General features: G+C 34.1%; 2 protein-coding genes across 2 annotated transcripts in view; both read right to left on the reverse strand.

Annotated features, from left to right (window-relative positions):
• The window catches only part of LOC148948848 (uncharacterized), a 35,425-nt gene extending 35,243 nt beyond the window's left edge, over window positions 1-182 (reverse strand). Inside the window, exon 1 of the mRNA XM_089094108.1 lies at window positions 16-182. Coding sequence (XP_088950234.1) covers window positions 16-169 — 154 coding nt within the window. The 5' untranslated portion in view covers window positions 170-182. The remainder of the gene's footprint in view (window positions 1-15) is intronic.
• A 9,131-nt stretch (window positions 183-9,313) lies between these two features.
• The window catches only part of Eip63E (cyclin dependent kinase Eip63E), a 226,854-nt gene continuing 222,693 nt past the window's right edge, over window positions 9,314-13,474 (reverse strand). Inside the window, exon 11 of the mRNA XM_089094749.1 lies at window positions 9,314-12,275. Within this exon, the coding sequence (XP_088950875.1) occupies window positions 12,172-12,275 (104 nt within the window). The 3' untranslated portion in view covers window positions 9,314-12,171. The remainder of the gene's footprint in view (window positions 12,276-13,474) is intronic.

A 13,474-nucleotide genomic window follows, 5' to 3' on the forward strand; every position in this document is an offset into this window, starting at 1 on the left:
GGCCTAATATCTCACCTTTACCAGACAATACGGTAGGTATTGAGAGCAGCTGTACTGGAGATAGGTTGGTGAATCCCAATGATTTGATTCCAGATAAAACAACAGGGGATAACTTCACAGCATCAAATGGAACACCAGTAAGCACATCTTTACTCCTTTCTGAAACCATATTCCAAAGTAGTGTGCCGGTAATTTAAACTTTCACTTCACTAGTAAACATGACGAAATATTAGCTGCGTTCGTTTTCGTCGTTCTATGGAAATCAAATCCTCGGCTTTACAATTAAGCCGTTCGTTTTCGCCGTTCTATGAAATGTCTCGCTTATAAGCCGTTCTTTGAAATGCCGTTCTTCGTTCTTAGCACCGTCGTTCTTAAAACGACGAACTGAGCCTCATACTCCGTCCAACAACTTTAGTTTTACTTTTGGGCGCCAAGTTTTAAGATAAAAAAAAACATGACAGAAAACAAGTTTATTGATATTTAATTTTGTAGATTTTGTTGATGGGGTCTTTCATCTAAAAAATGGTAGTGATTTGTTTTTCGTATATGTGGCACAGTTTTGAAATCTTCAGAAAGTTCTGGAAGCATTTTTGGGATAAATTGCTTTCCAAACTTTCAAAAATTCCTTAGGGGTCACTTGGAAAAATCATGGGAAGAATTTCTAGATATCTTAGATTACCACTAATACTAAGAAACTCCAGCTAACCCCAGGTTTCAATATCCTTAGGAATATGTTCAATTGTTGAAACGTCTTAAGCTAAAAATTTAGAAAGGACATTTGGCTGATTAAGTGTTAGGCTAAGTGCCACAACTATGACTCTATGAGCATTGTCCATATTATGGAGTAAAAAATATTTTCTTAAAATGTGTCCCTATGTGGAGTCTACTATTAAGGATTGCACCCCCATTTCAACTAATCTAATGTCTATGCCCATTCATAAGCATTCAAAAGCAAGAGTGCCCATTTGCACTCTATAAAACGGTGCAACAGTCACTTTCCTCTAGTAACTCTATTGCTTGTTTTGCTACATTCACAAGTATATTTTCCATTTTTGTTGTGCCGGTTGATTGAAATTTTACCTGTGACTGTGAAATTTTATCTGGCTAACGAAAGTTCTTATAAGCAGTATTTTCAGTTAAAATGACTTTCTAAGAACGGCAAAATAAAACGCAATATAAGAGTAAAACTAAACAAATCTTTTATAACTAACGGGTAAGAAGGAAGGACGGTGAAAACGAACGCAGCTTCTGTTTTAGCTTAATTCACCTTAATTAATTCAATCAATTTAGAATCAATTCTAAAAAATATCAAAGTTTTTAGCAAAGAGCGTATTTGAGCCTTAATAGGAACAAATCTTGTTGCTTCTCATCTTACATAACATATATATGCAAAACTAAAGTCTAAGAAACAAACTCATGACATTTCTCTACATTTGTAGAATTCTGAAAAACAAGCCCTTTACTAAAAACAAAAAGCTGACGCAAAGACAGGATCTCGATCAGAATCCTGCTTCGAATAAACTTTGCTTAAGTAATTTTTCGTTATTAGTTTTCTTGAAAATACACAATAAACATTTTTAACGTCACGCACAGGCCCTCATGAGTGGGTAGGACGGTGTATTCTTAATAATAATATAATTTTGTTGACCAGTTCTCATACAATATTATAAAACCTTTTCTCTGTGTAAAAATTGTGTCATAGAGGTAAAATATTTTTCGGTTTAGGTCCCTGACTAACAGGGGTGTCGTTTGGGGAAGGGGGCAGTTGCCCCCATATAATGTAGAGAAAAAAAATATTATACAGCCCATGCCCCTTGACTATCCAGATATGTACCTCTCTTGCCCCCCCCCCCCTAATAAAAATGCTGGAGATTTACCCCTGCTGACTAAGTGACTATTAAGAATATTATAATTCGCTTCTAGTGATTTCCCTGCAGAGTGATTTTTTCAGTGTACAATTTTCAAGACACAAGGATAACTGTTTTACAAAATAAACTTAATCCGACGAAATTGAATTAGATTTGTTTTCCAATAAAGATATGAATAACGTCTTTTTAATATTCTAGAGTAGAAATCACCCACAACAAATTGTTCGATGTAACCATAAGCACCTCTCTTGCGTCCAAACATTGTGCCACGGAAGCGACACAATTTTTAAATTTGGCTTCCAGATTATAAAGAGTGTAATCTTATTTCTCCTTTTCTACCAAAGTGTGGTTTTATTTTTATTTTTTTTATGGGATCTAGATTTTGGTTCTCTGTGTTGAGGCTAAGCTTTTGTAATTGAATTCAATTTTCTATGCACAGGACTGGAGTTTGTCTTGAGTTGTATTCGCATTTGGAGTTTAACTATAATTTATTTGGTTTAAATTTTGTTGAGTTTAAGAAATTTTTCAAAGCGATTTAAGTAATTTTAAAAACGCTAAATTTTTAAAGCATAAACTTACGCTAAAGTTTTTTACTGCTTTAGAAAAACTTGTTGTTCCAATTCAACAGCTCTTGTGTTTTAGTAGTTGTTCTTTAGAAATGGGTATAAAAGGACACACTTTAGCGGAAAGAGCGAGGGGCGGAAGAGGGAGCAGCTCCCTTCATACATGATTTAATTTCTGTTCATTTTAAGTTTTAATCTTGCTCCTTATTTTTAGTTGAAAGAAACTTATTTTTTTTATATTTAATATCTGATTGTTTTCCAAATCGTGTTTCTCCTTTTCTAATGCAAAATTTAATAGAGAAATTCATCTAATGCTTGGTTCCTTGGATATTGCTACACTAAAATGAATTTACTGTTTGATATTAATTCTATACCTAAATTCCTAAATTGTGTAGTAGTTCTTGATCCTATCGACCCCAGCCGCCCAAGAATCGAAAAAAAAAATTATAGAAAAGGAGGATCGTATTTCATCTTTTCTAAAGATGTCCTTTATTTGTGGAAAGGCAGTATGGTTTTCCTCAGAATCCAATTTATATTTTGCTGCTAAATTCGTCAGAAATTCGGGAATTACCATATATCTAAATATTAGGGGAGAATCAATTTTTTGCGTCCCAAAAGTAAAACATATCATGTTCACAAATAAGTTATAAGCAATTGCCTTTGAGTTTAACAATAGTTCACCAAAAATAAGTCGACTATGGGAATCGACTCTCCTGAAAAATCAACACCTTTCAACTCAGCCTCCGTTTATCTTAAACCCAATTACGTATAAACCCCTACTGACTCAACATTCCTTCAACTTAATTCGTGCAATTCAACGCTGATATAAATCATCTCATTTGATTCAATCCCTGCAACAGATTATGTTGAATGGGGTTGAGTTGAACGAGGGTTTAGTTAAATGCGAGAAACAAATTAAACGCGGGGAGAGGGATGCGTTAAATACACACCAGAGGAGTCTTAAACCCCACTAATAGATACAACAATATAAATAACGATATTTTACAAATTTGATTCAAGACTATGGAAAATGTAATGTGTTTTATTTATTTAAGGTTGAGTTTAAACGGAAGGAAATATTATTTTTTACGTCGATTCTGATCATCGACCATAAAAACTGGCAAGATTGGTCCTAGATTGGGACATTATAACTTTCAGATTAGTCTGGATAAGTCGCGCTCAATTTTTTTTTTTTCGTCCTCGTCAATAATTATGGAATTTTAGGATAAGATTCCAGCTTAAAGTAAATACGGACCGAAGAGTAACTTTTTCTTTAAAAAAAAAACACCACTTAAAATTTTAACACACTATTTATCTGGGATTGATTTTTGCTAGATGACAGATATATCTTTCTTTTCATTCACTCTATAAGCTCACATATACGTTAGTGGGGAACCAGTAAATCTGTTTATCCAAAAGATTTATTAAAGCTATTATTTGGCTCAATTTAATAGTTATTGCTTCATAATTATGTTGAAAACGGTTGATCTAACGCAATTAAAAATCACAAGAATTGACCATATTCCATTCTGGAACAAACATAGATCCATTCCAACTAATCTTGCTCTTCCTTGGATCATCGCTGGTTGTAGATTTTAAAATTGTTTCATATGACAGAACACCAAATTAATGCATCAAACAATTTGTAGTATCGAACTGTAAGTAAGGAGCGACTCGGCTCAATAGTAACCAAAACAAAACCAAATTTGTCAAAAGACACATCAAAAGAATCAGCTTATTATGCTGATTCCAAATATATAAGTTTCGTCAAGTTTACTGTTACCCATCGAAAGCAACGAGCCGTAGAAAATTTGCCGGGTTTTCAAAGAAAGGGGTGAGATACCCCCTAAACACCGCCTAAGTGCTACGAAATAAGTGAATTAACTATTAGGGGTCTAATTAAATAACTGCATATGTAGTCCCCGAAGCTGCGCCGAAAACCGGCGCCAAGGGATTAACACGCTAGACTTGAAATCCTTTACCAGTGTGGACAGGGGTTTGAATCCTGGTGAGACTGGTTATTTGGTTAGGAACGGGGGTCAGTGGTGTGACAGGGAGTTTCCGTTGCCGGAAGAAATATAAATTTTACTTGTCTTGAACAATTTTTGGAGAGCTCTGAAATTGAGATACTGGTAATTCTCACGTCTTCTAATTGAAGGTCTGAAATGCAAAAAGGTGGTTTAGTACAATTTTGAGGCATCTTAGCCGAGGGGTTAACACACTAGACTGGAAATCCTTTGCTCATGAGGACAGTAATCCCCAAATCCAAGCCGATACCGGCGGCGCACCGCCGAATACTTATTCAGAGCGCCGCCGATACTGTCGGTGACGGCATGTCGCCAAAACTTTCTAGCGCCGAATTATTCTCCACAAAATGTTGTAAATTTGCACGTCTACTATGGACTTTAAGTTATCCTTCCGCTTGTTTTTGGCCTCTTCACTACAATATAATGATTCTAGTTATAATGAGTTTCGACGGCTCTGATATTCCTCGAATCCCTTCTTTATACATATGTTTTACTTTAGGTTGTACAAATATATGTAAAATCTTCACCAAACCTCTAAGGTCAATAGCATTCAACCCGCCGGTTTAAACTATAGCTAAGATTAGCTAACGGGCTAACACACACATTATTTCAAAACTTTTATCTCATCATTCCTAAGTGAGAGGATTCAATCGTGAAGCAATGAGAAACAATAGTCACGGTAGTGTAGAGAGTGAGATGTTGAGAAATACCAATCCCCTTATTTTGTAGACTGATTACTGTTTATTCATGCTCTAATGTTATTCTCTATTTTCACACAACCTTTTTTTATATTTGATTTTCATTCATTTTCACTATCAGATGTATTTTAGTCAACCCTTAGCATTTACACCAAAGCTTAACTTTTGCATTTACAATGCTTCAAAACGGACCCCCTGTGAAAACTGTCCACTTAATATTTGTTGAAAGGGGGCCTTAAATACCAACATCATCATTTTTGTCCAGGCATCTTCATTCCCCTAACAGCATCTGATCAAGCAACCCTCCTTTTCTTTGATGTATGATCATGAATGATGAGGAAATTTCGAGTTGCTCCTTTTTTGAGGAAACCCAGAAGCCATATTCACACAAATGATTGGGCTGTTAGCTGATCCATAGGCATCACCTGAGATTACAATAATTGGATTTAAAATTCCATTCTGCAGCCTAATCACATGCATAGTCCAAATATATTCCTCCAGATGAAGAAGAAGTTACATCAGCTCTCCATATCGGTAGAAGAACCTCTTAAGAGAATTTGGTATTAAAAACTACATATTTGAGAGTTTCCGGAACCCCTTCCCGAAAAGAAAGGAGATAACTTTCCCAACTTTCCAAATACTTGCGTGCAATAACATAACAGTGGATAACCGTTTCTCCATTTTGTGTTAAACTGTGTAACTTAATGTTTAGAGGCAAATGTAGCACCATCTGACTTCTAAAAAAAGGACAATATTTATATAGTTTTTCAGAAGTCCCAAGCCAATTGGCAATCAATTCATTTTCTGCAAAAGTCCGGTCAAAATTCTTATTGGAATGATGGTAACTATGAGATTCTTTTGATATAATTATTGTCGCCACAATTCCATTCTTTAGTTTCAATTACTATTGGAGCAAGTCATGTATATATGGTTTTCTCTTTGTTGCCACAATTTCTAAATGTTGAACGTGTTAAATTTCTTTAAATTTGCGAAGACAAATATCTTTTTTGGGAGAAGGATTTAAGCCCATTCGAGCCCTGCCTAAAAAACAATTAACTTACTTACGCCTGGTCACTTGAGCCGTGTCTTAGTGCTTATCGTTTTGTTGTTGTCGGAGTAGAAAAGATGTTAAAATCAAACGTATAGTATTATAATCACAGCGTTCTAGTATTAACTAGCAGTAGCTCTCGACAGTTCCAGAAAATTACAGCTTACTCTGCTATTTGTAAAAAAATTGGAACAATGAAAGTTTAATCTTACAAAATCTTCGTTTGATAAGTTGATCGGAGGTACTAGTAATTATATTCTATTGAAAGTATTATATTTGGAATCTCGCGGCGGTGTTTGCTTTTTTTACCTTTGTAGTTTTTTATTACTACTAATGTGGATTTAATACTCATGTTAACTATACAGCTTGAAAGTCTAATTGCAAATTTTATATTTTTTCTGTAGAATACAAGTTATTATAAAATAATATAAAATTTTTAGGGATTACATCCTGCTATTTACTTATTTCTCTGCGTTTTAATTTCTGTATTTACTTCATTAAAACGATTAGCTTTTTCATCAACTTATATAAGGTCTAACTATAAAACGTGACAGCTAGTTTTCGTCGCGGAAAGAAATTTAAATTTTACTCGTCTCGAACAATTTTTGGAGAGCTCTGAAATGCAAAAAGGTGGTTTAGTACAACTTCGAGCCATCCTAACAGGAGGGTTAACACGCTTGACTTGAAATCCTTGCCCGCGAGGACAGGGGCTTGAATCTGGTGTCAGGTTCTGGTGTTTGATTTCAAACGGGGGTCAGTGGCGTAATTCTGTATGATTAGCCAGAGTCGACCCAGCTTTAAATGGGTACCCGGAGAAATTTGAGGAAGGTAAACAGGAAGGGTGTGCGAAAGCAAAGGATGGGTGCCCCCCCCCATTGCACTTTCTGTCTGAAGGGCCATGAAACGGATATCTGCAACGCCAATAGGAGCTGTTAAGTCCAATGCCGTACTCCTTACCTTTCGCTGCGATGCCAATGAAGGAAAAACAATGGTAAAGTGGACAAAAACATTATTTTTTCTGGGCGTTGTAATGAAGAGAAGAAACCTCAGGGAATTGGAAAATAGGTATAGGTTAGTCAAAGAAGTGGAATGTCGGTTGAAAGACCAGAAAATTCAGACATGGAATAGATATACACATCAGATTCCCTTAAGGTTTCTTGCATCAGATGTAGTGCAAGAACTCTTGCTTAGAAGGAATTCGAAAAGAACTGATACCAATTTAGTTTTTGAAACTCTAAAAAACTAGCAAAAAAATTTAAAAATAGAACAAACACCGATCAATTGACGGCACGCCGCCGATCAGTTTTAGACGGCGCACCGCTGAATTTTTTTTTGGCGTTCCAGTGGCGTGCCACCGTGGAGCTAAATTGTCTCCACCACCGCCAAATTTTATTTCGGCGCGGATTCGGGGACTATACATATGTAGGTTTTTTCAATTAGAAACTGAGTTCCCGCTTTTCCTAATTTTTCAGACGTATATGACTATGTAAATTTTTAATTAACAATTTAAAATTACTTAACAGTACTTAATACTTAACTTAACAATTACTTAACAATACTTAACATTTCAGAGTAACATTTGATTTTATATTTCTTGGTCCTTTAAGTTACCTGAGCCACCTCCCATATCTTCTCAACAATTTTCTGACTGAACACTGTCCTGACATCTAGCAAAAAATGTAGAAAAAATGCAAAAACGGACAAAATTTTATTGTTTATATTTACAAGATTAATAAACACGATATAGTGTTAAACGTAACAAAACAAATAATGTCTTTTAAACATGGCATTGGTAAATAACAGAGTATTGAAAAAATTGTTCGACCATACAAAATACAGGGCAGACATATAAGTCTAGCCCCTTTCAATTAATAAGCATCCCTCTAACCCCGGTATCTCAAAAGTCTACAGCAAATTATGGATGACCCAAAAAGCAGTTTCCCATTCTGCAAAAACAGTTATCTGGCCTGAGAAAACATTACTAGTGATAATCTTTTATTCTTGTATTAACTTCATATAGACCATTTTTACGCAAAAAACGCATCTAAATAAAAATGAATACGATGGAGGCGTCTGTAAGCTACCAAAGGGTATTAGAGTGACAACACTATTCAAGGCCTTTTCTGGCTACGTTATTGTCAATATCATTGATGAACATCTATCCCGGCGAGAGATGTTGATCAACAATTGCGTTCAAGCGACCAACAGAGGTTTTGTTGATCAATATTCTGGATGAAAACGACCAACAATTAAAATCGTTGTTTGTAAATCTTGCTCATTAAATTAAGCAGGAAATTTGCCGACAGAATATCATGGGGAAAATTTTTTGTTTTTAAAATTTTATAAGAAAAAAAAAATTAGTTTGTCATTAAGGATGTTACATTTTACCTTGATCTTTTGGCTAAAGTGACACACAAAAAATATTTTTTTTATATTATCAATCCCTTTCCCCTTCAAAGGGCACAGGACAAACTTATTTGTAAAAACTTCAAATTTCCAGAATTGATCACAGTGAAGAAGTTGCATAAACAGTGAAAACTACCAGAGTAAACACAAGTCAAATAAAAAATAATGAAACAACATTCAAAAATATTACTATTTTTAAATGGTACTATTAATACCGAAATATTATTAATTCTTCCGCCAATAATAACAATTCTTATTTTCGTAAAAAGCATTACTGATTCACAATTATTGATAAGCAAATCTGTTCACGCTATTATCTGATTAATAATGCGTTCACCAGAAAAGGCCTATATCATAAACACAATACCGTTTTCTATGTGTTCATTAATGTCTCAAAGACCGTTTTACCAGTGTGCCTGAACTTAGCATTAGTCTAATATGTATTCATAATGATCTCAGTCGATGATTTTGTTTTGTTTTACAAAAGGTGGCAATACATCAAGTACGAGGGGATGTAAACCAATGCCCCCGTCAAATTAAACAATTTTAATTCACTGTTTCATATATTTATATATATATATATATATATATATATATATATATATATATATATATATATATATATATATATATATATATATATATATATATATATATATATATATATATATATATATATATATATATATATATAAAAAAATATATATATATATATATATATTGATTTTCTATAAAATTCACCTGCTTTTTTAATATCTTTTGAAATTGTACAACTTCCGTCTCCAACATAAGATCCTACCTGTGGGTCTGTAAACGTTAGCATAAATCTAATCAAATAATTCATAAAAATCATGAGCTGCAAAATTATAAAATAAAATATTGAAAATGTTCTAAAACATGCGTTAATACTAAATTTGTCATGACCAACATAAAGAACAAATATAAATTAAATTGGCATTTATTTCTCTCATGGCAAGCCTAGGCTCTGCATCCTAGAATTAATTATTGCGAAACAACGTACTAAAAATGAGGCAGACGAAATAACGTTCTGTCAAATACGGATCGAGTTTAAAAGGCCATTGAGTGCCAAATATTTGAATAGCTCCGTACATAAAATCGATTTCAAACGACCATCGAAATCAGAAATGAACATTGAAGTTCCTCATTATGATTGAAGGTCAAAGCAGTGGACTACGAACCGTCTGCATATTTTGTTTTTGTTTTGTTTTGCAAGAATAGAAATATCCTAAAAAATCTATTAAAAAATTTCAACAATATTTAGCATTATTGTGTAAGAAAACATCGGAAAGACAACACAAATTTAGCAAAAAAGAGGTCATATTTGCATTATATAATCAGAACAAGAAGACTTTTCTAATATTGATCCTAAAACTCTTTCTCTCTACTTCTTCAGTCTAAGAAAAATAATAGGTCCGACCCAGATAGATAGGTAGTGTTGAAAGCATCGAGGAGTGAAGCCACTTGATACACTACCTGTAATTTAATAAACAAAAGCGCTAAGGAAACAGGGAGAATTAGCACATATTATAGTTGCTGTATACTATGAGCATTCTTCATTTGAATGGCAATACATTTCAAGTGCTATGCAAAGCAAAGATCAAATAACCCCACACCACATTTTCTACACTGTTGTGTATAATTGGCCACTCTCCCCTACCCATTGAGTTGAATTCCTGCCTATGTGCCTCAATTACACAATTTCACCCAGTTTTCAGAAACTATTCCTCTTTTTCAGTTCATGCATTGTGAAACTGACCTCAATGGGTATAGCAGCAAGGTTAAGGATGACAAGTTCCAGTCTTGTAGTTTACGAACATAAACCACCATTTAAATAGCGTTATTATACAGGCGTTTCCGTATTGGGAAGTAAATATTTACTATCCCCCCCCCCCCGAAAAATTATTACAACAGATAATCCAATCCCAAATCTCACGCGTATACACTACGCGTGTAATCTATTCCCATCCGTCTAATCTATTTTTCATTGATTTTTTTGTTTTCTTTTCTTTCTTTTTTAATAGTCAGAATTTCTATAGATTAGTTTTAACTTTAAAAAGTGGGGATAAAGTAAAAGTCACAGTAATGTTTGAAACATTTGAGCTTTACCTACAAAAAACTGATTTAACTAATTACTTCTTAATAAATTAACAAAACAAAGTTAAGAATGATTTTATATACGATAATCGCAAAGCAAGAAGCTTTATGCTAGCTAATCTATAGCATTATATCACAATATAACGTCACAAAAGCTTTGCCTTTTATGACCTTTGTCTTTGCCTTTACCTCCACATTGCCTTTTATAAAAGAAGATTTATTTTCAGTTCAATTAAATCGAAAAAGAATCTACTTCTCTGATAGGACAAGGTTGAGCGAGAATTTATGACGTCATATTGTGATTTGATGCTACAGAATCGGTACCATAAAAGCTGTAGTTAATAAAAGCTTATTAATTATTCACAAAAAATTCATAGCTTTATTAACAAGTAGTTTGGATAATAACAAAGCAGAGGTTATTGGCCAGGGATGTATCAAGGATTTTTTTTCAGGGGGCAGGGGGGGGGGGTACTAAAAAAACGCATCAAAAATTGGTTTATATTCACTTTTTGTTACGTTTTTGCGAGTCGAAAAAATACTTCGGGGGAAAGGGTTCAAACCTCCAAATCCCCCTTCCCTCTGGGCGGCCCTCTACTTTTTAAGTGCATATACTAAGGGTTTCTTATGGAAATATCGAAGTAAAAATTACCACCACAAATCCAAAAACAGTAGTTCGTAAATAAACATCAAAACGATGAAACTATTTCTTTAAATGAGTTAAATATATAAATTAATAAAAGCATTGCTGAAGTACTAGAAGAGCTACAAAATGTTCAAAAGTTTGCTGTCAAAAAGTATTATGGCTACTTTCAGTTCTTTTTTTTACGTTTTACAAAAAAAGAGTTAACAAAACAACATTTTAGCGCAAACTTTTAGCCTCCTTCAGACTGTCAAATAACAATTCCGAACAATCTTTAATGAATATAAACAACGCCTTTAATTATCGTGAAAATTTACTTTCACTTAAATTGCCCAATAACTAATCCTGAAATTATTCAAAAATACGATACAGCGATTTGGACTTCAAAGGATCATAGGAATATAAGGCCTTCAATCAATCTTTAATATTTTCAATGCTACCATTTTTGGCAAATCATATTCAAATATGAATGATTCAACACCATCTCATCTCGTTAATAAGAAGAAAAAGTTGCCCTAATGTCCTTTCACTAAAAACTTAAAAATTTGTTCAGTCTAATTACACAAAAACAAGAGAAAAATCAAAAATAACAAATGAAAAACATTTAAAAACCTTCTCATGGCACAAAAAAGATTCCTTGCACATAACATTCACAAATAATACAATAATTCCTAGAAAATTTAAACCAAACGGTTGCAAGAGGTATTATAAGGGATCTACGTCAGACTATAAAACCTACATAAAGTTGAGCCAATGACAATAATTTAAAATCAACATTAAAATAGATGGCGCTGGTCACAAATGAACTATCTTTGGCGACGGAGGTCTTGGGCAACGCGCAACACAGCAGGAGGGTGATTTCGGGCTTCTCGGCTCCACTGGACTCCTGAGACGGTAAAGATGGACAATTCTGAAATAGAAAAAATAATTACAATTAAAGCTGAGTAGATAATAGAAATCAGGTCTAACAATTCAGAAAAGGTTCACGTTACCAAACATAAAACTTTTGCAGTAGAGCAAAAAACGAAAATAATAAATACAATCCGGAAGTTTTCCCGACTTATTTGCTAGAAAAAGAAGTTTTTCAAAAAGGAAAAAAGGAAAAAAGGAAAAGGAGTGGAAAAATCACTAGAGGGTTATTTCGGCTCCTCGGCACCACTCGACTCCTGAGACGGATAGACAATTCTAAAATAATGATGAAAGTAGTTAGAATTAAAGTTGATTAGGAATCAGGTGTAACAATTCAGAAAAGTCCAAGACACAAAACAGAGGATTTTTGCAGTAGAGCAAAAACCAAAAAAGAAGTTTTTCCAGCTTATTTGCTTAAAAATCAGTTTTTCAAAAAGGAAAAACAGGTTTTTTTTTTACATTCAATGGAAAGCGAAGCAATTTTAGTATCACATGTTTTATTTTCGGGCTATTCCCGAACGAAACAAAGAAAAAATGACACATTCTGACCCCTCCCTCTTTCTCCCTAAAATAACAAAAAACCATGAATGTCTCAAAGCCAAATCATATAGCGTAACAGGTTTTCACATGTATTTGTATGGATTTGGCAGGTTAAAAAGAAAAAAGAGTAGCCATTACACAAAAGCATACTACAAAGCAGTGAACTTCGTATTTTTTAGAATTTTAGGCAAAAAGGGTAAACAAAATATTAGAATTAGAAAGGTACTAACTCATTTTAAAATGTTTGGGAATTTTTTTTATTTACTATAAAAAGGTAACAAATGCGAGAATGGAGTAAATTATCTTCTATCTTTAAAAGCCATACTTGCTCTGATCTATGTGGTTACATTGTTGACATCGAGGCCATCTAAAGGCTATTTAAGACCAAGAACGACTGGGGCCAGCTACTGTTAGCACAATTACTGAGAGGAGGGCATGGGGCCAAGATTTAAGTTGGTCATTTGCAAGATAACATAATCATTTTTGGGGATCGGGGCCGGACCGGGATAAGGGGCCGGTTGAGGATGGTGGTGGTAATTTTGCACCTGGTTGCCATAAGTCCACCACCATCCTCAACCGGCCCCTTATCCCGGTCCGGCCCCGATCCCCCAAAAATGATTATGTTATCTTTTCGATGGAAATTTGTTGATGACCTAACGG

The sequence above is a fragment of the Artemia sp. Qi Xiang Cuo genome, chromosome 9 (genome assembly GCF_049724085.1).
Source record: "Artemia sp. Qi Xiang Cuo chromosome 9, ASM4972408v1, whole genome shotgun sequence".
NCBI classification, from domain to species: Eukaryota; Metazoa; Arthropoda; class Branchiopoda; order Anostraca; family Artemiidae; genus Artemia; species Artemia sp. Qi Xiang Cuo.